Below are 25,845 nucleotides of genomic sequence, written 5' to 3'. Positions count from 1 at the left end.
AAATAAAAGAAATCTCTTGTAATGGTCACATTTATTTCTCTTATTTAATGTGCTTCTTTATTCTAGCTGCCTTCAAGATCTCCTTACATTTGAGTTTTAGAAGTTTGACTATGATGTCTAAGTATATGTAATTTTAGGGGCTTGGGTGTTAATTATCCTTTTGTGATTCTCAAGTTTCCTGGATCTATGATTTGTTGTCATTCATTAAATTTATTTTTAAAAATCAATTTGTTTTCCACTTACAGTTAACATACAACATTATGTTTCAGGTGGTCATTCATTAATTTTGGGAAATTCTCTTGAATGCTCTGTTCTTTTTTCCACCTGCACTTTTTTTTCTCTTTGTGATTCAGTTTGGTTAATCTCTCTACTTACCTAATTCCAAGTTCATTGATTATTTTTTTCCCCTCATCTGTGTTCAGTTGCTGCTAAGCCCATCAAAGGAATTTTTCATTTGTGATATCATGTTTTTTATTTTTAACATTTCCATTTGACTCTTATAGTTTCCATCTCTGCTGAACTTCTCCATCTGTCATGCCTGCTGTCCACCTTTTCCACCAGCTCCTTGAACATATTAATCATAATTACTCTAAATCCCTATCTGATGGTTCCAATATCTGTGTCACCTCTAATTATGATTTTGTTGAATGCTTTATCTCTTGAAAATTAGTTGGGGTTCTTTCTTGCTTTTTTTTCTCATACTATTTGAATGCCTAACATTATGTGTAGAAGAATTATAGAGATTGAGGGAAATAGTATCTACCCCCAGAAGTGGGTGTGCCTCTTTTTTTTCTTTTTCTTTTTTTTGTCATGCTGTTCATGTTGGGGGTAGGAGTTGGGTCAGTCCAGTCAGTAGTTGAACTAGGTTTAGTTTTGTTGTCACCATTGTCGCCTTCAGCATCCCACAGATTTTATGCTCCTCTAAAATGGGACTGTTATTACCTGGAACTGTTTGTGGGGCCTGAAATGCCGGAGAGTTTTTCTTATATTCCTGCTCCAGTCTCAGCTTTTAGCAGTTACTGTGTCACAGAAGGGACCTCCCCATGCCCTTGCCCCTTCTGGAGGTAGACTAGTGTCCTCTTACTCAGTTCTAAGCTCATAAATCTTGGCTCTTCCGGACAAGCCTCAGTCTTAAGCAGCCCTGGGAGCTGGACTCTCAGCATTCCTGCCCCTCCCCAGCTCGGCAGCCAAACTCCGCCTTATACCTACCTCGGCAGGTCTTGGAGGCTTCTGCCTTGTGTTGGTGCACCATATTGGACCCAAGGACTTGCGACCCTTCTCCTTGGGACAAACAGCATTTGTTTCACCACCAAGGGGGTGGGTATTGATGTTCTTTCTGACCCCCTGCCCTGCCCCCAGTCTTCCTTGTAAACACCTGTTGGAAACTTCTGGAAAGAGCTTGCAAGTGACTGCAAATGTTTCTAGTGTCTGAGGTTCCCTGTTATTCTAAACTGTCCCGCCAGCCCATACCTGGATTCATTAACGTTTTATCTGCTTTCTTCTTACCCTCCATGCCAGCTGCCTCTTCCTTCTGTGTGCTGCCAAAGGCAGGGCCCTTGTTCGAATCTCTGTGGGAGGGCTTGTCCTTCTTTGGGATTCCATGCAGTTGGTTGCCTTGTGACCTCAGCTCTCCAATAAGCATAAGAAGAGTTACGATTCTGTAGATTATCTGTTTTTTTTCTCCCTGTTAGGGTGGGGTCATTGTTCTCTTGCAGACTTCTACATCGTAAGTGGAAATGGAACAACTATTAAACATTTCCCATGTGTAAAATTTTATACCCAAAACTATGGAGAGTATAAAGGGTTTTTTTTTTTTTAAAGCAATTTCTCTACACACAGCTTTCACCTCGTTAGTTCATTTGAGAACCTGACCCTCTGTGAGGTACAAGGGACACTTGCCCCATAGGTTAGGTGCTTGTTATTTCTAATATTATGGGGTGCTTCACAGAGGTGTGCTACTTTACATATTGTGGATAACCCAGTGGGGGGGGGGTGATAAGGAGTTCTCAGACACACTTATTTGTATTCAAGGAGCACAGGCCCATTTTCTCCCAAAGGGGTGAATTTTCTTGGTTACTGACTCTCAGAGGCCACAACCTGGGCTCTAAGCCCAGAGAAACAGTCTGGCCTTGGGCATTTGTCATTCCTGGGTTACTGAAGGCCGGATGCTCCCGGCCTTACGGAGGACACAGGCTTAGAGTAGGAGCAGTGGCCCAGAGACACAGCAAGGCCAAGAGATCGTCACCATGGTGTGCAGGAAGATGGGGTGTCTGACCCAGGCCCACAAGGACGAGCCTGATTGTGGGCAACTCACATGCCGCATCCTACAGACCTGGGCTCAGGTCTCACTCCTGCCTCTTACAGGAGGTCCGATTTTGGGCAAGGTCCTTCTGGGCTCCATTTTCCTCCTCTGAAACAGAAGCAGCAGCACCCCTTACAGAGGACGTAAGACCCCTTGAAGGGGTGCTGACCAACTCCCCCTCACCCTGCTCTTGCCCACAGGAAAACCTGCAGAAGCTTGTCCACATTGAGCACAGTGTTCAGGGCCAAGGGGATCTCCTCCAGCCAGGAAGGGTGAGTGCCACCGCCACCATGAGCAGGGGCAGAGGGCGTACTGGCAGCAGGCAGGCGAGGCTCTGATAAGCCCCATTGTTCAGCTGGGCTGGCCCCAGACGGGCCTGGCTGCAGGTGCTGTTTACCAGGGGAGGAGGGAGGGCAGGGCTGGGCTCCCAGGGCCCATGGACTGCCTCCCCTGGGGTTTTCCACTCTCAAGGCCTTTAAAGAAACAGTGCATTTGGGTTCAGTGTTCCCTGTGTTTTTCTTCATCTCCAGGAAGAAGTGAGACCGCGTGTTTTTAGTTTAGTGCAGCATTATTGGGAAATCAGGAAAACCATCTCTCAAGAGCCCCAATAAAGCATCTTAAAAATAACATTTTTCAAGAGACAAATTTATCCACTTTCAATCTTCCAAATGGAAAACATAAAACTCAGCTCAAAAATACTAAAAAATATGTTTGTTACCTGTTACAGTCCACGAAGGACAAGAGACAAAGAAATGAAAGATTGTCTTCAGATTTTATTCAAAATAAGCATATATCTCACTGGCCTGAGATACTATAAAATCACACTTCATGTTTTGGCCTGGTTCATCAGTTCAGTAAATAATTATTAAGCATCTATTTGTATCCTCCAGATTTAAGAGGGATATCACAACTCTTCACAAGTCTGCAGCTACTTTAGCAAACCTTCAGAGGCTTTACTCTGAAAGGACTCTTGTGGCAGCAAACCAGGGTGTGAGTTACTGTTTGGACCACTCTGTGGCTAGAACCATGCCTGGTGCCTGGTGTAACTCCAGGTGGAATGCTCCTGAACAGCCAAGGTGTCCCTCCCCAGGGCTGCTATAGCATACATAGTACAGGTCTCTTAAGCTGGGAATTCCCCCCATGAGTTGCCCTCTGGCCCTCTGGGAGGCATCATAATTTAATTTTCCACTCAAAGGCTTCCCCCCACCTTTCTCTAGGGCAGTAGGGGCACTGGCCTTACCACTGAGGTCTGTTTCTCTTTGCACAGGAGTTTCTGAAGGAAGGGACCCTGATGAAAGTAACAGAGAAAAACAGACGCCCCCGGCACCTGTTCCTGGTAAGTACCTGACCCCCAAACCAAGCTTTGGGACTGTCAAGTTCTGTGAGATTTTCTAGGACCAGTATTCAAGGACAACTTGAAGGCAGAGTAGAAGACTGGAACAGAGCCGCATCTGTAGGCTGAGAATCCTTCTGTGTAGCTGAGCTTTCCAGAAAGCTGAGAGCTTAACCATCCCTCATTTATTATTTCAATTATCTTAAATGGAATGTGCCAAAAGTTAATTACCCATGTCCTTTTCTTAGACATCTTAAAACCAGGAGTAACTCCAACCGCCTTATCTAACACATGAGAATATAGATCCAGAAAGGAGAATTGACTTGGCCAAATCTCCCAGCAAGTTGGAGCAAGGGCTGCATGGCCAGTCCAGCACTTTATCCACTGTGCACAGGAAAGAATATAATGTATCACTTATTTTATGGTTTACAGCCACAGTCTGGAATGCCAGGGAACCTCCAGACCTATGGTGTAGTAACATCAACCTCAGTGGCTGTTAAGCTACAAGCAGCTCTTCGTCCCTCCTACCAGCCATCTCTTACCCCACCCCCCATGAGAACACCCCCCTCTGGCTGATTTGAGCTGCAGTGCAAGGGAGAGATTTGCCTACAGGCAAGAGATCAGAACCCAAATGGGAGCTTTGAAAGGGATGTGAGAGCCGCACAGTGGATAGTCCAGAGTGGGTAATCCAGTGGCTAGTTTGAGTTCTCAAAAGGATCTTGAAGTCCACAGAGATACTTGTGTCCTTTTCTCTGGGTAGTTTTTTGAACTCTGTTTCTATACCTCTGGTGAAGTGGAGCTTCACTTAACGTGACAGTCATTAATTCTGCAACTTCTTATTCGTCTCTGAGATCTGTACAGCGTATATAGACATGGCTCCTGCCCTATGGTAGATTTTGGAGCCCAGTGGGGGAAGCCATCCCTTCTTCCATGTTAGAGTCTAAATATTTGAATACTCTTTCTATTGAGAAGAAATCCATACCCTTGAGGTTTGGACATATCCTTGGTAATGAGCAAGACTGAGCTGGTTAGATACTGATCTGACACTTAGCCCTCCTTAACTCTTAGAGAGATCACAGATGTGTCTGAGCCTCAATTTCCCTCAGGGAAAGTGGAAATATGGGCAGTTTTGAGAATTAAATTTCTGCCCTTTCCTCTGACAATTATCCCTTGGGACACAGCCCCACCCCCACCCCACCCCCGCCTAGAGCTGCAGTCATCAGCTCCCTGTGTCCCAGCATGGCTCATGATGGGGTCCTCCCAAGGCTTTTTTTCTCCAGCATGAAAAAGGGAGGCATCCAGGGTGGTGATGAAGAGCACCAGCTTTGGAGTCAGACAGACTGGATTCATTCCCCAGCTCTGACTTACTGGCTGTGCAGCCCATGGCAGGTCCTGTTCCTTCTCTGAATATCAGTGTCCTTCTCTTGACAAATGAAATAGTCCCTCCTATAAAAGAGAGAATTTCCTGAAGCAATGGCTAGAGCAGAGGAGCTCTCCTGTCTTGGTTCCGCATCTGGCCAGGTCCTCCGGCCATGTCCCTCTCACAGGGACTCAAATGCCAGGCACAGATACGTCATCATGATCTTCCCAGTCTGTCCTCCTCCCTTGCTCCTTTCCTTCCCCCACCTCTCACCACCTGCCCCCTGGGCTCCCCCCCCCCCCCCGCTTTCCCTCTCCCATGCTCCCTCCAGCATGTAGTTGACCCTTTTTCTTAGCCTCTCTCCCACTCAATCATGATAACTGTTTCCCTGTCATCGTGAGTCCACAAGTGCCCCCCCTCCAGAGTCTGAACCCAGGTCCAGTTCTCAGTTTCTCAGCACAGGACCTTCTACTGAGTAGGTATTGGTAACATCCCTTGGAGGGATAGATGGCAGGAGGAAGGACAGACAGGTTCTTGAGCCAGGGAGCACTGTAGCAAATACACCAAAGGAAGAATTTTTCTTCTTCATACGGTGCCAGTTTCATAAAAATAATATTAACTGCAGAATCGTCAGGGCATCTGCCCACCAACACACAGGGTCTTCAGTGATGCTGCAGAGAGGTTCTCACCATGTCCCCCACATCCCCTCCAGCCCCAAATAGTAGGTGCTGTGTCCTACTGGAAGCTCCATATTGTGAGAAATTCCTGCTTTCTCCTCCATGAAGAATTTCTCTTCCTTCCTCCAAACTGGAGTTGTAAAACACAGGCTTTGAAGAAGAAAGAAGAACCATGGGCAATTAGGAAGCAGCCTGGTCCTGAACCCATCATAAAACCTCAGGGTGCTAATGGCAGTTTCCATGGCAGCAGGTGCTCAAGGGGCAGCCACAAAGAAGCTGGGACTATTCTGGTGACTGACATAGGCAGGCTTCTCAGAGTGGGCTAATAAGTGAGGCTCTGTATGGGGTTTTGTCACTGTCCCCCGAAGGGGCCAGGACTCACTGTATGGTCACCCCCACACACCACACCTGAACATACTGTAGGCACACTCATTTACTTACCACCTGGCTCTGCCACCAGAGCTTTGTGACCTCGGGCAGGTTACCCAACCAATCTATGCCTCAGCTTTGCCTGTCATGGCTGCTTTAGGGCTACAATGGCTGAGCTAAATAATTGTGACAGAAACCATGTAGCCTATGGAGACTTAAATATTTACTATCTTGCTCGTTTAAAAAATGTTTGCTGGTCCTGTTCTGCTCCAGCTCCAGTTAGAGACGGTAAGGCCCAGAGACAGGAAGGGTTTGCCTGAGGTCACACAGCAGCTCAGTGTTTCAGTCAAGTCTCCCACACTACTCTGGCTGGGACGTCAGAATCCCAGGAAGAGCTGGTGGCAGGAAAACTCATCCTTTCTGTTCCCTCAGCAGACTCTGTCTACAGGGAGAGGAAATGTTAACCCTGAGATCTTGCCCTGTTTCGGACCTTAGCTGCCGTGTCCTGTTCAGTGCTCACAACACCCCTACTCTACATCGGCCCCCACACACAGAGGGCTCACTCGGGCCATTCTCTCTCAGCGTTCATAATGAGGCAGGGGCAGAGATGAACCAAGCTTCACAGGTGAGGAAGCTGAGCTCCGAGACGGAAGCAGCTTATCCGTAGTCACACAGCAGGTACAGAGCAGGGTCAGGATGGACAGCCCACAGACCACCCAGAGCCTGATGTTCTCTTTTCAAACTATAAACCTTTTAGCCAAACAGAAACGCTCTCTCCTAAGGAGGTGAAGTGGCTTCCATTATATTTCTTCCTGGGGTGAGGAGCTATAGTTGTTCATTCAACAGATATTAATTGAGCACCTGCTGTTTCACTGGAGATACCGTAGAGAACAGGACCCACCAACTCCCTCTTCCAAGGATCGACCTCCCTCCCTTGTTTCCTTAACTATACTTTATAGAGGCTTAATTTATATAGAGTAAGATGCTCCAATCTTAAGTGTATACGTCAGTATATATTAGCAAACCTGTATTATTCTGAAACCACTGCCTGAGTCAAGATATGGAGCATTTCCAGCCCTCCAGAAGGTCCCCCTGTGGCCCTGAGCAGTCGCTTTCCCCCACCCCTGCCCCAGGCCACCACTGGCCTGATTTCTGTCACTACAGATTAGTTTTGCCCATTCTGGAGCTTCGTGTAAATGTTATCAAGCAGATGTACTCCTCTGTGTCTGACTTCTCTCTCAGTCAGCATGTTTGGAACTTCGTCCATGTCATTGTGTGTGTCATCAGCATGTCCCTTTTGATCACAGTATAGATATAGTTCTGTTGTTTCCATTATTTGGCTATTGTGAATAATGCCTCTGTGCACGTCCCTGTACTTGACTTTTGTGGGCATCTGCATATGTAACTCTTCAGTGTTTACCTAGGAGTGAAACTGCGGAGAGGGGGTTCATGTCTCAGCCCACTATGGTTTCGCTCTCTTGTGTGGTCCCTGGGGAATGCAGGAGGCATGTGGACCCCGTGCTTGGTGATCATCCAGGACAGAAGCTCAGCGCAGCCTTCTGGGACCAAGACAAGTCTGATAGGGTTTCCTTCTCCCCAGATGAGCGACATGCTCCTGTACACGTATCCCCAGAAGGATGGGAAGTATCGGCTGAAGAACACGTTGCCAGTAGCCAGCATGAAGGTAAATGCCTAATGCTAGGCACCCTGGGGTGGTCAGGGGAGACCCCAGGTGAGGAGGGGACAACATCCCTGCTTCTAGGAGCTCACAGACCAGCTGGGCAGAGGGAGCCCCGACAACCAGGGCTATGGTGTGGGTTACAGCAGGATTATGCTATAGGTAGGCCAGTGCAGGGGTAGAGGGTGAAGGAGGGCTTTCTGGAGGATGGGAGCTGAGTCCCTTAGAGTGAATAATGTGTGGACAGTTGGAGAAGGGTGTCCTAGGAGGAGAGAAATGTGTAAGCAAAGGCTCGGAGGGAAGAAACACATAGGTGTTTGGTAATTTTTTTTTTTAATTGTAGTTACTTAACAGCAATAGCCACTTTAAAAAAAAAATATTTATTTATATATTTATAAAGAGAGGGGAAAGGAGGGAGAAAGAGAGGGAGAGAAACATCAGTGTGTGAGAGAAACATGGATCAGTTGCCTCTTGCACACCTCCAACTGGGGACCTAGCCTGTAACTCAGGCATGTGCCCTGACTGGGAAACGAACCTGCAACCTTTTGGTTTGGTTTGCAGACCGGTGCTCAATCCACTGAGCCACACCAGCCAGGGCGGTAATTTTTTTTTAAATGTGGTAAAAGTATACATAAAACTTATCATTTTAACCATTTTTAATTATACTACTCAGCGGCATTGTACATTTACATTGTGCAGCCGTGGCCATCATCCAGCTCCCTAAACTGAAACTCCACGCCCATCCAGCACTAACTCCCCGTTCCCCCAACCCCACCCCTGGCAGCCACCGTTCTGCTGTCTCTCTATGACTTTACTAATTATGTTAAGTGTTTTATTATATAAGTTTCAGATTTGCATTATAACTTAATATCTGTATACACTACAAAGTGATCACCTTCAAAAGTCTAGTCACTATCCATCACCATACAGTTGACCCCCCCTCACTCTTTTGTCCCCCTAATCCCCTTGCCCTCTAGTGACAACCAGTCTTCCCTCTGTATCTGAATCTTTGTTTGTTTGGTTGGTTTTTGATTCCACATAGAGTGAAATCATACTTTCTGTGTCTTTCTCCTCCCGACTTGTTAACATTATAACTTCATGGTTCATTCATGTTGTCACAGATGGCAAGATTTCATTCTTTTTTTGTGGCTGAGTTTGTACCACATCTTTTTTATCCATTCATCTATCAGAGGACACTTAAGTCATTGCCGTATCTTGGCTATTGTAAATAATGTTGCAGTGAACATAGGAGTGCATTTTTTTAATGAGTGTTTTCATTTGCTTCAAATAAAGAAAATGAAGTGGAATAGCTAGATTATATGGTAGTTCTAATCTTAATGTTTTAAGGACTCTGTATACTGTTTTCCACAGTGTCTGTACCAGTTGATGATCCCACCAACAGTGCACAAGGGCGCCTCAGACAGGTGGATTCACACAGTATTTGTCCTTTTGAGAGTGGCTTACTCCACTTAGCCTTATGTCCTCAAGATCCACCCACATAAAACATGGATGTTGCCATGTGTCAGAATTTCCTTCCTTTTTATGTCTAATATTCCATTGTACACATATACCACATTTTTAGCCATAATATTTTTATTATTAACACTATTACAGATATCCACATTTCCCCTCATTTTCCCCCCTCCTCCTAGCCCCTGCCCCACTTCCTTCTGGCCATCACCACACTGTTGTCTGTATCAATGAGTTACGCATAATTTCTTAGGCTAATCCCTTCACCTTCTTTCATCCATTCCCTCCTCCCCCTCCCTTCTGACAGCTGTCAGTCTGTTCCATGGATCTATGCCTCTGTTTCTGTTTTGTTCATCAGTTTATTTCAGTCATTAGATTCCACATACAAATGAGATCCTGTGGATATACCATATTTTGTTTGTCCTTTCACCCATGGATGGATGCTTGGGTTGCTTCTACCTTTAGACTATGGTAAATAATGCTGCTATAAACTTGAGATGCAAACATCTGTTCAAGTGGCAGACATTTTTTAAACAAATGTAAGAGAGATGCCCACCCAGCTAGACAATCTCATGGATAAGGGCAGAAAAGACAGGAAGGAAGAGGGCCTGGTCAGTGTAACTTCATCCTAAGTACAAGGATGGCTGGGAGCTGATGGAGATTCTTGAGGGCTTAATGGGCAGGTGGGTTTAGGAAGTTAACTCTGGCTTTGGGGTCAGAGTGGGGAACACTGAGTTGGGAGAATGGAGTGGGAGGTGAGGATGGGGAGGAGAGTCATGAGAGGCACTGTGGGGGCCTCGCCAGCTCCTGGAGGCTGGACCTGGAGGGGGAGACTGCACAACCTTCCTGAGGGCGGGCTTCGGCCAAGGACCATGGAATCAGAGTCGGAGTTGGCAGCCAGGACTCCACTGCCCCCCCCCCCACCAGCATCAGCCATGTCTTTGAGCATCTGAGGAAACACAGGCTTAGAGAGGGGCAGTGGCAGGACCAGAGGAAGAATCTAGTCTGTGGTGGCTCCTTCATGCCCTCTCCCTGAGGTGCCTCTGTTCGTTTCCAGGTCAGCCGCCCTGTGATGGAGAAAGTACCCTACGCTCTAAAGATTGAGACGTCTGAGTCCTGTCTGATTCTGTCTGCAAGGTATGGGGAGGAGGAAGGAGGGAGGACCTGGGGGATAAAGGGACAGAGTTTCAGGTGGAAAGTGGAATAACAAATGTTGGATGTATCTTCAGTTTTATTTTGGTATCTGTTGGATCAAAGAACTTCTTTCTTTTCAGTGTTTCTTAACCATTTTGGGATCACAGGTGACTTTGAGGATCTGCTAAAACTGACATCTCTCCCCACCCCTAAAATATGCATGAGCCCCTTTCCCTAAAATGTAACAATAACAGTATCTCATGGTTGTAAACCGCTAGGGATTGTGGGGTCTTTACAACAACACAGAAAGTTAAGTCGGGTAAAGAATGCATTTTGCACCTTAGTTCATCAAGTATCTGCTTTTAGGCTTTCGTGTCTGGAGAGAAAAAACAAGTGAGCGTGTGGTCCAGCCCTCCCTGGTTGGGCGTTTGGCCTCTCTCTCAGAACCCTCCGTTTCTCCCCAGGCCCTCAGATGCCCAGGGTTCCTCCTCTGGCTGCAGGCAGTGAAGAAGCTCCACCCCGACCCCCACCCCCACCCTCACCCCTACCCGGGCGTTCAGGGCCAGGCCAACTCAAGCTCAGAAACCAGGGAGGTGTGGATCCTGCCAGGGCCGCACTGGGCATGGTGGGGGGGACAGGGTCCCCAAGGCTTGGGTGTCTTTCCTCTCAGGTAGTGGTGACCCAGGTTGGCAGCAGTGCCCTTTGTGTGGGGTGGAGGTCCTGGTGTGGCGTGAAATGTGCGCGTACCCACCCACAGGCTGTCTCATAGACGTGTTTGACTATTAAGTCTTGATTAGCCGCTCCTCAGTGCCAGGTCTGTGCTGAGGGCACTGAGTCTTTAAGCCTTGATTTGCTCAGGGCTGGAGAGAGCCCACATCCTGGGTAGGAGTTGTGAACTGGTTACAATACAGAATATAACTGCTGTAAGAATTAATAATGGTGATGGCAAGAGTGACCCTCATGGGCACCTGCTGGGTCTCTGACCCTCCTCACTGACCCTGGAGGTGGGCCTTGCAGCTCCTCCTGTGCTTGGGGAGCTGAGGGCTAGAAAGGGGTCACATAGCCACGTGAAACCAAACAGGGGTGCAAATGCAGTACTGTGCGACCCAGAGCGCTTTTTTACTACTATTTACTGCCTGGGGGTAGAAGAAGCCTTGGACATTTCAAGGAGTGAACCCATATTGGGGAGCAAGAGGAAGCTTCATGGAGGAGGTAATGCCTGGGTGGGGTTCCATGGCCTCCCCTCCCCTCCCCTCCCCTTGACTAGAGGTAAAATCAGACCCAGGGTATGGTTTCTGTTTGCCCAACTGTGAGGTGAGGGTGCTGACAGGTCAGGCTGCTCAGCCCTTCAGGTGGGGCTGCTCATCTCTCTTAGGTGGAGTCACTGCCCTTTGGCCAGTGGCCTCAAGGAGCCACCGTCACTGACAGGCGGGTCATCGCCCTGCTAACCCAGATCCTTCCCACCAAAGCTTCCAGGGACAGCGGGACCCATACATCTGCTTTTAGGGACATGGCATCTGGCTGGCCACCACCCTTTCTGCCTCCCAGGCCAACCCAACCCCTTCTCTGGGTGAGGCAACATACTTAGTGTGGGGTGGGAGCGACACCTAGTGGACCCTGTGAGAATTGGGCAGCTCAAAGCCTAGTGTGGCTGCCACCACGCAGGTCCGCTTCCAGGCACACAGCGGGATGTGGGAAGTCAGCTTTAGGATGAGTGAGTGTCTGAGAAGTTTGGGAAACTGTGTGGTCAGTTGGTGAGACTGGGATCTTGGCCTTAGCCAGCTGCTGTATACCCCTCTCCCCCTGCCCCCTGCCCACCCATCCCTCCTAAAATGTGGGCCCCTGAGAGCCTCCCTAACACTCTGCTTTGTCATTGACAAAGTCCATCTACATCCCATATGTCATTTCATCCCCACAAAAGCCCTGAGGGAGGAAGAATTTTGACACCCCCATGTTGTAGGTGAAAAGGAGCCAGGGAAATGGCAGTGTGCCCCGGGCTCCCTGCTAGCAGGTGGTGCTGAGGTGCAAGCCTAGTCTAGCAGGTGGCGGGTACTTGCTGGTGGGATTTCAGACACTGAGGGGCTCAGGCATGTGGGAGGGGCAGGGGCGCCAGGCGCTTGGGCCCCTCACACACTCTCACTAACTCTGGCCTGTGCCCACAGCTCCTGTGCAGAGCGGGACGAATGGCATGGCTGTCTGAGCAGAGCCCTCCCTGAGGACTACAAGGCCCAGGCTCTGGCTGCCTTCCACCACAGCGTGGAGGTGCGTGGGGGCCCCGGGACCCTCCTGACACCACACCACACAGCCCTGGGCTTCCCTGGGCAGGTAACACACCCAGAAAAACCTGCATCTCTTTGCATCAGGCACTGGCTTCCCTCCTACCTCACTTGTCATGTTTCCACCAGCCCAGCATCACTGTGCAGCCCCACCTGGAGCATGGCCCCTCCAGCTGGCTCTGTTTCTAACCCAAGATCAGCCTCCTGGAGGATGCAAGGACAGGGGGATGGTATAGATCTAGAATCCACACAGATACATCCCCTGTACAGGAAAGGGGCACCCATCCAGTCAGTCTGCTGACCACAGTGCTTGACCCCATCCCATTGCTCTAGATACGGGAAAGGCTGGGGGTCAGCCTAGGGGAGAGGCCCCCCACTCTGGTGCCTGTCACACACGTTATGATGTGCATGAACTGCGGCTGTGACTTCTCCCTCACCTTGAGGCGTCATCACTGCCATGCTTGTGGCAAGGTGAGTTGCTCCGTGACAGGGGAGTGTGTGCAGGGCGGGGCGTGGGTTTGGGATTCAGGGGCACCCAGCAGCTACTGCACACCGGCCTGGAGCACGGCATGTTCACACCAACCCTGTGAGGTAGGGACTGTTAGCGCTCATTTTATTGATAACCTCAAACCATGGTTCCTAGTACTGGACACCTGCCACAACACCACCATGTTCCCAAAAGAAAGTCATAGCATATGTGGTTATTGTCCTTGTGAAAAAAAAAAGTATCTTGCCCTGGCTGGTGTGGTTCAGTGGATTGGAGTGTTATCCCATACACTAAAGAGATTACAGTTCGATCCCCAGTCAGGGCACATACCTAAGTTGCAGGTTCAATCCCCAACTGGGGCATGTACGGGAGGCAACCAATCTCACATTAATCTTTCTCTCCCTTTCTCTCTCTCTCCCCCTCTCTAACCCCTTCTTCCTATTTCTCTAAAATCAGTGAACATATCCTTGGGTGAGGATTTTTAAAAAGTATCTGTCATGGTTAAGGGCTCATCAGAAAAAAACAGATAAGCATCTGCACAGTCTGAGGGGGTACATTGGAAAAGCAGGGGGACCTGGCATAGTCCCTGGAGGAGATGAGGGCAGGTAGGCAGGCAGAGGGGAAAGGCTGCTGACCCCCTGCATGTGCCAAAATGATGAGAACCACTCTGACACGCATCCCCAACTGGGCCTGCAGATCGTGTGCCGGAACTGTTCGAGAAACAAGTACCCTCTGAAGTACCTCAAGGACCGGATGGCTAAGGTCTGCGACGGCTGCTACAGGGAGCTAAAGAAGAGGGGCGGGGATGTCCCAGGCCTGATGAGAGGTAACCTGGGACCCAGCCTCACCTTCCTTCCAGGTGGCCTGTGATTGGTTCCTTAAGCCACTTTCCCCAGAGGCTCAAGACAGCAGCAGCCCTCCAGGAGAAACTAGGGGTTTAAACTCACACTGGACACCATTTCCCAAAATGCGGGTTCCGAGGAAAATTGATAGGTGCTCCCAGAAGACGGGTTCCAAGGGCAGCCAAGTTTGGGAAATGCTGAGTCAGTGCCTCTCAGTGATGGGGACAGTAAGTGGGGTGCTTGTGTTTACTTTGCCATAGCACCCCTTTTCTTAGTGTTTTGTAGGCCTGTGTTCTGTGGGCCCTTGGGGGACAAGGGCGGTGAGACGCACAGCAGAGTCGTGGGTCAGGGAAGGGCTGAGGTCCTCTGATAAAGCCGCCTGAGGACACTGAGCTGGCTCCTGAGAGACTGTGCTCAGGGCATTGGCTTTGCCCAAGCAGGGTTGGGCAGGAGGGAGAGCAAGTGTAACCTGGGCCTAAATCCAAAGGGTTCTCCTTGGGGGCTACTGAGGCCATCAGACAGGACAGTGGCACCCCAGCCTCCTGGGGACCTGGAGAAGAAGGTATAGCCAGTACCCAGGAGAAGCCTTCCTTCCTGACCCCCAGGGCCTTTGTGTCAGAGGAAGGGAGTGTGCCCACTTTTCTGGTTGCGCTTAAACCCCACGGTGAGGCTGGTTCCCGTCTCGGGAAGGATTGGGAGCTCTGGGTTACAGGAATTGGTGTTCCAAGGAACCAGCATGCCTGTCCACGTGGGCACTTACCTCCCTCCCCCTTAACTGTCTTGGCTACAGAGCGGCCAGTGAGCATGAGCTTCCCTCTGTCCTCCCCCCGCTTCTCGAGCAGTGCCTTCTCATCAGTCTTCCATAGCATCCACCCCTCGACCTCCAAGAAGCAGAAGAAAGTCCCTTCAGCCCTGACCGAGGTGAGACAGGTGGGGCTGCCTGTGTGGGCATCGAGGGACTTGGAAGGTTCATGGTCTCCTGTGTGGACTGTGTCAGGCTCCTCTGTCCCCTAGCCTGACTGGGCTTTTGGGACAAAGAGCACCCCTAACGGGAGACATTCTGTCTACCAGGACTGACTCACCACTGACAAGGGCAGTGCCTATCTCCTGGGCATGACTGAGAAGATGCCTGCTTGGTGGCAGAGGGCAGGACCCGAAGTGGTTGTAGGTGGTGTCAGGAGACAGCTTCTGCATCCTTCTCTCTGCCTCTCTTGTCCAACTCTGTCTTTTCTCTTTTCTTTCTCCTAACACATAGCCTAGACCTAGTACCCAAGGGTCCAGCATAGATCCCTGGGGCTTTTCCAACTAAAGCATCTTCAATCCAGCTTGGCTCTCCCATGGCAGGCCCTCTGAGCTGTACCAACCTCTCACCCTGTGGGTCCCAAACAGGCTCAGGTGGCAAGCCCCCTGGAAGCCACAGCATTCTTTGCAGGAGACTTCAAAACTGGCTAAACTCAGTTTCATCCGGAAATAGGGCCAGACTTACACCTCTGGATCCTAATCACAGCCACAAACAAATGTGTGCCCCTGAATATGCAAGCTGTTGAAAGAAGTGTGATCAGCTGTTTCTAAGTTTTTTCATTAATATTCATTATTGAGCAGCAGATGGCAAGGGTTTAAAATGTGTTAGGGGATGAAAAATGTTAATGGGTGCAGTTCTGTCAACTTAATTCCTTTTGCATATTAAAAAACTTGGGAATAACCCATGCTTGGTAAAAAAAAATTTTTTAAATATTAAAAAACTTGGGAATAACCCATGCTTGGTAAAAAAAAAAAAATTTTATTTTTTAAAGCACAAAAGAATATGTGATAAGAGTGAGTTTCTCTCCCTCCACAAACTCCTTCAGTCCTACCCACCCCAGAAGTAACCGCCATCAAGTTTCTCATGGATCCTTCCAGGAATTTTAATGTATATACATCACAAAAGTGTACATTTATAGGTCCTCTTTTCTACCCAAAGGATAGCATATTATCCTGAATCTTCACTTAATTTCTCTTAGATATTATTTCCCATCTGCTCTCACATTTTACATGGTATGGTTGTCCCATCTTTTCTTTAACTAGTCCCTTTCCACAAACCAAGAAAAGCTCACCCTGTCACTCCCACCGTGCTGGTGGTCTACATGAGTCAGGCTCATAGAACCTGAGTGTTCCGTGGGGGCCGAGTCTGAGAACACTGCTCTTGTCCTTCCAGTGTCCAGCTGCTCTGATCCTGTTGCCATGTGGCTCTGCCCCAGCCAGCCCCTTGGTAATTTTTGCCCAAATGACAGCCTTTTTATTATCCAGCAAAGACTGCAGTCAGTGGATCTATAGCGGCCCCAGGAGAAACGTGCCCCAGTCTCCTGCCGCCCTTCCCCCTTCCCCCAAGGGCTGTGCCTCACCAGTAAGACCTACTCCCCCTGAGAGTCTGTAGAAATGCTGCCCTCCAAGCATCTGTCAGAAAGGGAGGTTGCAGAATCGGTTTCCCCTGCCATGTTCTGTCCACCCTGCCTTTCTCACTGTGAGATGTTTGAGCACAGCAAGTGGGGGGAGAGAGAACCAGTGTTTGGTGTAGAAGTCCCGGACCTGTGGCAGGCAGGTTCCTTCCCTATGCTTCTCAGAACAGCCAGAGCTAGTCAGCACTTCCTTTCCCTCCACTGACGTTCATTGACCTCTGAAGTGTTTGCTGAGAGATTCATGTTCTTACCTCTCTTCGACTCAGCAGGGATTTGACCTTTGGTAGATCCCTCCATTCCTCTAAGCCTCAGTTTCCCCACTTGTACAATGAGAAAGTCAAATTAAATTATTTCTAAACCTGGATGCCTTGCTCTAACAGTAAGATTAATATTTATGGAGCACCTGCTGTTGGTCAGTCACTGTACCTGTCAGGCAGGTCACCTGTCTTATGTCATTTAATTCCAATTTAACTAGTAAGGAATCTGAGACTTAGAGGAAGTTGCATGACAGTACCTGTCCATAAACTGGTAGCACCTAGATTGGTATTGCTCCAAGCCTGTGTTCTTAACCCCCACATAAAGCCTGCCCAAGAGATGATTACTAATAATAATAAGGGGAGGAGTTACATCTCATTAGGCAGGAGATGATAAAACCTTTAGGTAAACAGTACAAAGAGGATCCCTCCTTAAGTGCAAGAAATCTATAAGCGGAGAAGTGTAAGAATCAATTTTAGAAGGAAGAAAGAACCCTTCCTCTGGGTATCAACAGTTTCATAATTTGGGGGTGTTGGGGCTTTTAGGAGGACCAGGAATCTGGAACGCCACTAGGGGGCAGCACTCCTGAAGGCATTTCTTGATTCTTGGTCAGCAAATCCTGGGCCTCAAACCAAGGTACTGTTTTGCTGCCTTTGAGGTGCTAGAATGGTCCTGAGACCTCATCCAAGTCTCAGATTTCAAAGCAGTATAAACACTGCCAATTGTTTTGCATGTCATTTTGGCTCTTTCTGAACTGTGCCCACCACCTGGCGCTCTGACCACTCTGCTTCCTTTCTGCCAGGTGGCCGCCTCTGGAGAGGGCTCCGCCATCAGTGGCTATCTGAGCCGGTGTAAGAAAGGCAAGAGGCACTGGAAGAAGCTCTGGTTTGTCATCAAAGGCAAAGTACTCTACACCTACATGGCCAGTGAGGTAGTAGTGGTTTGTGCTTTCTCTCCTCTCTCCTGTGAAGGCTCGAAGGTTAAGCTTGAGCCTCAGAATGTCCGTGTGAGGTGTGCAACACGCCTTGTCACCTCAGGGCAGTGTGAAGCCTGGGTGCTGGTTCCAGTTCCCATGTCAGTCAAGTCTTTACTAAGCAATGCAATGTGCTGAGCGTTGCTGTGGACATACAGCTGTGTGTCCACCCCAGACCTGCGTGGAGATAAGGTAGTACAGCATGCGGACCTGTGCACCAAAGCGTTTGGATGTCACAGGCCCAGCATCCAGTATGAGCCCAGCGCTCTGTAAGAGGAAGCTGCTTTCTGTTCTCCACTTCAGTTGTTTGGGACAAAATTGAACAGGTTGAAGGAAGCTGCCACATCTTCTTCTGTGCTTTTCTTTCATTATTACATTGTCTTGTAATAACTCTTCTATTAAGTAAAACTTGTTTATATTTTTTTATAGAACATCTTACATCTTCTAAAATATAGGAGAGAAGGCCTCAGAAATCAAGCCTCCTACTGAAGTAGATAGGTGTGGGCTGTGGTTCTACAGCAGGAGCCGTCCGGTCCTGACTCAGGCTGAGCCTGTAGGATAACGTGAAAGATTTCCATGTCCAGGCCCCACCATGTGGTGACTTCCACAGGCTAAATAAATGCGCTTTGAAAACAGAACCTAAACGCATCCTGCCCTGCTGCACAGGCTGGGTGTATCACCCCGTGAGGATATGCACAGAGCACAGGGCTGGCCCTTTCCCCTGAGCACAGATGCTGGCAAGTGAGCAAAAGCAACTTCCTTCTTCAGCACCTAAAGCTTCCCTGACAAGGGACCCACAGCTGTGATGGCTGCAGTCAGCCGTGTCCTCAGGGGTTCCAGAGGCCAGCAGGGACCCAGACATAGAGAGGGTACTCACTGTGGACCTGAGCGACTCAGGAGCCCACCTCAAGGGGCTCCTTTGCTCACATGTCCACAGATGGGGCATTCTATGCTGGGGAGAATTTTGATCTTTCCAGAACAAAGTGAAGTATGATGTACTGTCCTCTGCAGCCCAGGGCAGCATCTTCCTGAGCAGACTTTCCACAGTTCACTGCAGCGGTTCTCTAAAAATGGGGTTCTGAGGGAACCCTGCGTAGGCAGTGAGTGGGACTTCCTTACAGTCATACTTCTCAGAATCTCTCACATACAAAGCCATGTTGCGGATCTCTTAGACATGGCAATTTCCCAAGCTGGCCTCACCACAGACCATTCCTCATGGAACATCAGGTAGAACTGTTGTTGCACCGGACACACGTTGAGAAGAAATTCTGACTTAGATCAGCAAGGGCTAGTGATAATTAAATAACACCAAAGAGAGATGAGTCCTGTCTGAGAATGGAAAACCCAAAGTCTTTATGTTCTAAGCAATAGTTGTCTTGGAAGTGACAGCATAAGTTGATTTTAAAAGATGAATTTAAGTATGCTTCCAAAATAGTTTGAGAGGAGAACTTGTACAATTTGTCAATAAGCATATTCTAGTGATAGGACCAGCTTTAAATTCCATCAAAGAAAAAAGGCTCGATAATGTGGATAGCCAATATTCACTGTTTATACGATCGTGAACACATCATGTACCTGTGCTGACCAAAGCTAATGTAACTTGCTATTCAGTAATAGTCCTGACAGAAAGTGACTGTCAGAAACACAAAGGAATCTTTTTTCTTTTTTCTAACAATTTATTATTTAATCCCCTGGCTGGTTTGGCTCAGTGGATTGAGCGTCGGCCTGCGAGCTAAGTGTCGCTGGTTCAATCTTCCAGTCAGGGCACATCAGAGAAGGAAAACTCTGACTCCAAAAAACCTCCGCTGCCTTGCGGCATACCTCTTCAGGGGAAAGGCTAGGGGAGTAAACCCCGACAGAAAATCCGGAGCCGGAGTCCCTAAGGCGGTTTGACGTTGTAGTCATCACCGGCAACTCCTGCGGCGCACCTGAAGCCAAGCTGTATTGACTCCGTCTTTCCCTTGGACCCTTCAGCTGCGAAGAGAGGGGGGGTCTGCTGCATGGGCAACAGCAGACCCTCCATATCACCCTGCCCAGGCTCTGTAGCTTCAGCTTCACTGGAGAGGACACCCCAGCGTCATCGCAAGATGTCGATTCAACACGGGAGGAGACAGATACCGTGTCACTCCCGAGTCGGACTGCACAGCCATTCTCGGCGGTGCAGATAGACTCTTAAGAAGCTACACCATCGTCTCTCGAGACGGACGGCTGCCGACGACGATTATTTAATATAGGTACTATTATACAAATTTCAAACAAAGGTATGTTGAAAGAATTTTCAGTGAACTGTCAAAAATTCATGAGCTAGATTATACAGTTAACATGTTACTATACTTCCTTGGTCAGGTATCTATTTATATTCATCCCTCTTCCATCTTTTTGATGCTTTTTAAAGTATACTTCCTCCTAAGAGTTCAGTTTTTGTGTATCTTTTTTTCTTTTGAGGTACAGCTTACACAAAATGAAGTGCACAAATAGGGTGCTGTTTGATGGGTTTGGAGCATGCATACATCTATAAAGTTCCACCTCACTCCTGTCCCAGAGGCAACACACCATTCTGATTTTTTTTCCACCGTAGTTTGCCTCTTTTAGATCTTCATATAAGTGGAATCACATGTGACTTCTTCCAGTCAGCATGATGTTTTTGAGATTCAGTCACATCACATATAGCAATAGGTCATTCCTTTTCATGGCTGAGAAGTATTCTGTTTTGTGAACGCACCAGTTTATTTATCCATTCACCAGTTGGAGGACATTTAGGGTGTTTCCAGTTAAGGGTAATTATTAATAAAGCCACTTCAAACATTTGCATACAGGTTTTTGTGTGAAAATAAGCTTTTATTTCACCTTGGGTAAATACCTAGAGTTGGAATTTTTGGATTATAGAAACTTATGTGTTTGGTTTATAAAAAATAACCAGACCTTTTCCCAAAATGACATACCAGTTTACAGTCCCCCCAACAATATATTAAATATGGGAGTTCTGGTTGCTCCACATGTTTGTCAACACGTGGTATTGTCTGTAACTTTAGCCATTCTGTGAAGGTATAGTAGTACCTCAATGTTTTCTTTTCTTTTGTTTTTTTTTTTAATAAAAGCAAGTTTACTTAGAAAGCCACAGAGATAGTAGAAGGGCCCTTGGAGCTTAGGAAAAAGAAGGATAGAGATGCACGCCTTGAGGGATTAAAGAGGAAGAGGCATGGGAGTGCTCTGGAAGGAGAGAGAGAGAGATTGCTCTAGAGAAGGAAGAGGGAGGGAAAAGGCACAGATGTGCTCCATAGAGATTGCTGCTCAATGTGGTTTTTAGATTCTCCTAATGACTAATGATATTTTTATGTACATTTTGGTCATTCATATATTTCCCTTTGAGAGGTGTCTGTTTAGATCTCTTGACTGTTTTCTCTAAAGCAGGTTTTCTTCCTGAGTTATAGGAATTCTTTGTATACCTTGGATACAAGTCTTTTTGTCAGATAAATGTCTGTGGCTTGCCTGTTGATTTTCTTAATGAATGGCTCTTTCAGTGAATGAAGTTTATAACTTCAGTAAAACCTAGTTTACCCATGTTTTCCTTTATGGCTATTAATTTATGACCTAAGAAGCCTTTGTCTACTGAAAGTCAGTTATTCCCCTATATTTTCTTATGAAAACTCTCCTGTTTCAGCTTTTACATTTAGGTCTGTTCAAATTAGCTGTATGCTGTGAGATAGGGGTTGAGGTTTATTTTTTTCCATATGGATATCCAGTTGTTCCGACACCATTTGTTGAAAAGATTTTCCTTTCCCTATTGGATTATTCGGGTGTCTTTGTTACATATCAAATAACTGAAAAAGTGTGGGTCTACTTCTGGGCTATTTTATTTGACTGGTATATTTTTACCAGTCCTTATGCCAGTACCATACTGTCTTAATTACTATAACTTTATAATAAGTCTTGATGTAAGGTTGTGTCAGTCCTCCAACTTTGTTCTTTTTAAAGATTGTTTTGCATATTCTAGGTCTTTTGTGTTTCCATATAAGCTTGTCAATTTCTACAAATGCCTGCTGAGATTAAGACAAGGATTAGTAAATTTGTAGGTCAGTTTGGGAAGAATTGGCATCTTAACAATATTGAATCTTCCAATTCATGAACATGGTATTAATCTTTATTTCTTTTAATGTTTTGTAGTTTTTAGTATAGAGGTCTTACATTTGTGTTCTTGAATTTCTGTTAACTTTATTCCTAAGTATTTTACTTTTGGGTGCAATTTTGAATAGAATTTATTTTATGCTCTAGTTGTTTGCTGCTACTATATAAATATTTTTTTAATGATTATCTTGTGACCTTAGTAAATTCCTAATTTGTTTTAGTTGTTTTGTCCTTTGTAAGCAGCTTTGCTTCTTTTCTGATCTTTGTCTTTTACTTCTTTTTCTTTCCTTAATCCAAAGGCTAGGACCTCTAGAACAGTGTTGAATTTCATTGATAAGATTAACACCGTCTTATTTGTTCCCAGTCTTAAGGGATAAACATTCAGTATGTCACTATTAAGTATGATGTTAAGTTATAGGTATTTTATGGATGTGCTGTGTCAGATTAAGGAAGTTCCCTTCTGCTAGTTTGCTGAGTTTTTATCATGTATGGATGTTGGTCAAATTATTTTTCTAATCTAGCAATCTTTGAAAATTGATTTCCTTTTATACAGAATCTTCTCCCCTCCCACTATTCTAATGTGCTTAACTAATTATATCTTTGTTTAAATGTCATTTTATAAAATTGTATTGCTTATGAACAGATATTTTTACATAGATGTGTATGTAAAAATCTTTATGTATAAAAGCTTTCTTTTTCCACAAAGCACTATGATTTAAGGCCCATCTATGTTCTCTGAGTGCATCTCATTACATTATTAGCACCTTTATAGCATAGACACCCCAAGTACTCCATTCTGAAGCCCTGTGAATGAGGGCAGGGGGAAATGAGTACAAAATATGTTATCAGAAGCAACTCTAGCCCTAGCCAGTACAGCTCAGTGGTTGGAGTGTCATCCTGGAACCAAAGGGTTGTGGGTTCGATTCTCAGTCAGGGTACATACCTGGGTTGTGGGTGCATCCCCCGTCTGGGTGCAGCACATGCAACCCCTGGTCAGGATGCTGTACGATCCCCAATCCTAGCGTGGAACCCCAGCTCCCCTGCAGATTCCCCAGTCTGGGTGTCTACGAAGGCAACTGATCAGCTTCTCTCACATCAGTGTTTCTCTCCCTCCCTTCCTCTCTCTCTCTCTCACTCTAAAATAGTAAATGAAAATGTGCTCAGGTGAGAATAAAAAGAAGTAACTCTAGAAAACTGAGTCACTGATTAACTGAATCAGTGGAAAGAATATGGGATTAGAAGCTGATCATGAGTCCAAATTCCAGCTCTGCCCCTTACTTGCTGTGTGATTTTCAGAAGTTATTTACCTTCTCTGAGCCTCAGTATCTTTTTAGAATGGGGGTGACATTTTCTATAACATTTTCTAATCATCATGATTAAACAAGATAATGTAAAGATGAAAATGCCTGGACCCTGATAGGCTATCACAAAATGATAAATTTCTTTTTTACCTCATGCCTAGTCCTGGCAGGCAGTGAAGATGAAGAGGATATCTCATTGTGTCCAAGGCATGTCCCAGCAGAAGGGCTCATCATGTAGCTCAAATTGGAGTTATCAGTGAATGCTAAGCAGTTGACTGTGTATACTGCTGTGTTTAATATCAGTTTTTCCTTCTGTTTGTTCCCTGCAGGACACAGTAGCCATGGAGAGTATGCCTCTGCTAGGGTTCACCATTGCCCCAGAAAAGGAAGAGGGCAGCAGCGAAGTAGGACCTGTTTTTCACCTTTACCACAAGAAAACCCTATTTTATAGCTTCAAAGCAGAGGATACCAGTTCAGCCCAGAGGTACTACAATAACTAGTCCTACATTTCCTTGCCTTGCTCTCAGAAGGAAACTAGTTGTTACCTGGGGCTGTGGTTTCCATTCTCCTCCAGCCATCACATCCCATCAAGTCTCTATGGGCCATAGCAGAACTACCTATGCTTAGTTGTGCGATTTTTAAAGATTATGATTTATTGATGCATTGATTCAGCAAACCTTTGTACTGTACTGTGTTCCAGGCCTTTTGCTAAATGCTGAGGAAACAAATAAGCGTGAATATGATGTGGTCCCTGATCTTAGGCTCATAGTAATCTAGTTTAGTCACTTACAGGTCCTGTGACCAGGGTCACAGGCACAGTCATGACACCAAGTGTCTCCTCTCTTTTGTTTACAGGTGGATCGAGGCCATGGAAGATGCAAGTGTGTTATAGCAGTTATCAAGCGTGTGGACTCAGAATAAACTCTTAGGTTGATATGTGAACCTTCCAGAAGCCAATCTGTGTCTCCACTCATCTGAACACACATTGGATTCAGCATGAAGGCCTGACCTTTCCTGCGGAACCCACCCACTCACACCTTCACAGGTGGAGCCCTTAAGGGATATTTATGGACACGGTTCCTTTTGTCTTGTGTTTGCCACCCTGCCCCACCCCGGCATAAACTATTTCCTTACCCGGCAATGAGCTAAAATTCAGTAACATGAAGACATGGAAAACATAGAAAAGTACATTTTAGAAATGCAGGCTTTTTATTCCTAGATAACATTGTCACTTTTCATATTGTTGATTTTGGTGCCTCAAGTGAAACAAGAAACAACCATAAATAACACCTACTACTCTCATCAAAAGCACTTTATTGTTTTACTGAGCTACAACCTCCAATTTTGTTTCCAAGTGATTTACTTAAGTAAATATCAGATAAGAGTGCTGTGGACTAATTTGCCACCAGTACGCAACAAGAGTGTACAGAAAATTGACTAACACAAATTTGGCTGTGGAGACACTCAGAGGGGAGGGTCCTTTTTACTACGGACGGCGCACAGCACTGGATAGGAAGGCGAGGATTTCTCCTCCATTTGATCCTGCAACCTGTATGTTGACAGGACTACTCCGTAAAGCAGGGACTCCTTTCCCACGGTGTCCTCATCGCTATACCAGTGCTGGAAGGTCGGCTGCTGGCAGAGTCAGCCCTTGCCCCAGAGGTCACTGCAAACCCTCTGAGACAGGGTCTGCTTTAACTTATTGTGTGCCTTCCTGAGTTTTACCCAACACAAGCTGACAGTGTTATGTTTATGAAAACCTGTTATTTCCAACACAGTAATCCTTTCTGTATTACCAAAACCTTGAGAGAGATAAGAGAGAAAACGAGATAGGACCAGCAGGTGAGTTCATGGTCTTGGCCGCTGCTCTGGGCACAGTGAGGGAGCACAGAAGTTGTGGCTTGAAGATAGTAGGTTCCTGGGGCTCAGTCACCTCCCGCTGATGACTGCTGCTCATTATGCTGGAAGTAATTTTACATAAAGCAAGTTGGAGGGGTGGGGGATGAGTGGGATTCCTTGTTATCATCATCAAAACTTAAAAAATCGTATCATTTTCTGATGTCTTGTCCCCACCCTCCTGCTGCCCATCCCCCCAAAAAGGCATTTGCTGACAAACCTCTTGTAAAAAGCAACATCTCAAGGAGTTATTTACATTAAATATTTTTAGGGGAAGTTTTTTCTAGTTGGCAGTTCTTTTAAAATGTTTGCATTAAATATGTAATGATTCTAAGTGAGTAGACAAGTCTTTTATCAAGTTCTGAGGGCTTAATTCCAATGGGTCATTTTCATCACCAGACATATTTAGATGGGACTCTTAAACCCTTTGAGCTTTTAAAAAGCACAGCAGCATGAGGTAGTGCAGGTTGTCCCAGCCTGCTGTGTGGCACCACCCATTGTCAGTTCCTAAGCTCCAGGGAGAACTGTGTCTACAAGTTATTTGAAAGAATCTTTTACCATATAACATCCTATTTCTGATATTCTGTAAAGAAGAGGTAATAGGGCTTTTATTTCTCAGTGAATAGTTATCCTAATAAAAATACCTGGGTGATAGATCAAGTACACTTGAAGTGTTTTGTAGAAGGAAGTGGCAGGGGCCACCAAGATCCTCCACAGCTTGTGTGTGACTGGACAAGGACACACCTGTTTTCACCTGCCCTTCCCATGGTTCTGTGTACTGATTCCAGCCAATTTCTCCTGGCTGACTTCACACCTCGTCCCTTCCCTGCCCTTCTCTTTCTACCAGTTTTACATGTTGTTGTCACCTGGCCTCCTATGGGGCCTGCCCAACTTGCCTGAGGGCAGTCCTTCCCACTAGGCTTGGAGGCTGG

At 46.6% G+C, this 25,845-nt stretch overlaps 1 protein-coding gene across 1 annotated transcript in view; it reads left to right on the top strand.

Moving 5' to 3' along the window:
- Positions 1-25,189, top strand: part of FGD5 (FYVE, RhoGEF and PH domain containing 5) — a 116,004-nt gene extending 90,815 nt beyond the window's left edge. Inside the window, exons 11-21 of the mRNA XM_090284222.1 lie at positions 2,503-2,574; positions 3,570-3,638; positions 7,642-7,725; positions 10,247-10,326; positions 12,486-12,585; positions 12,933-13,070; positions 13,783-13,912; positions 14,719-14,849; positions 17,421-17,549; positions 23,347-23,501; positions 23,873-25,189. Coding sequence (XP_090140348.1) covers positions 2,503-2,574; positions 3,570-3,638; positions 7,642-7,725; positions 10,247-10,326; positions 12,486-12,585; positions 12,933-13,070; positions 13,783-13,912; positions 14,719-14,849; positions 17,421-17,549; positions 23,347-23,501; positions 23,873-23,909 — 1,125 coding nt within the window. The 3' untranslated portion in view covers positions 23,910-25,189. The remainder of the gene's footprint in view (positions 1-2,502; positions 2,575-3,569; positions 3,639-7,641; positions 7,726-10,246; positions 10,327-12,485; positions 12,586-12,932; positions 13,071-13,782; positions 13,913-14,718; positions 14,850-17,420; positions 17,550-23,346; positions 23,502-23,872) is intronic.
- The last annotated feature ends 656 nt before the right edge of the window (positions 25,190-25,845 follow it).

Source organism: Furipterus horrens, unplaced genomic scaffold (genome assembly GCF_987537825.1).
Source record: "Furipterus horrens unplaced genomic scaffold, mFurHor1.1.pri manual_scaffold_7, whole genome shotgun sequence".
In the NCBI taxonomy this organism is placed as follows: Eukaryota; Metazoa; Chordata; class Mammalia; order Chiroptera; family Furipteridae; genus Furipterus; species Furipterus horrens.
The sequence above is the reverse complement of the archived record's forward strand: the minus strand, read 5'-3'. Positions and strand labels throughout refer to the sequence as shown.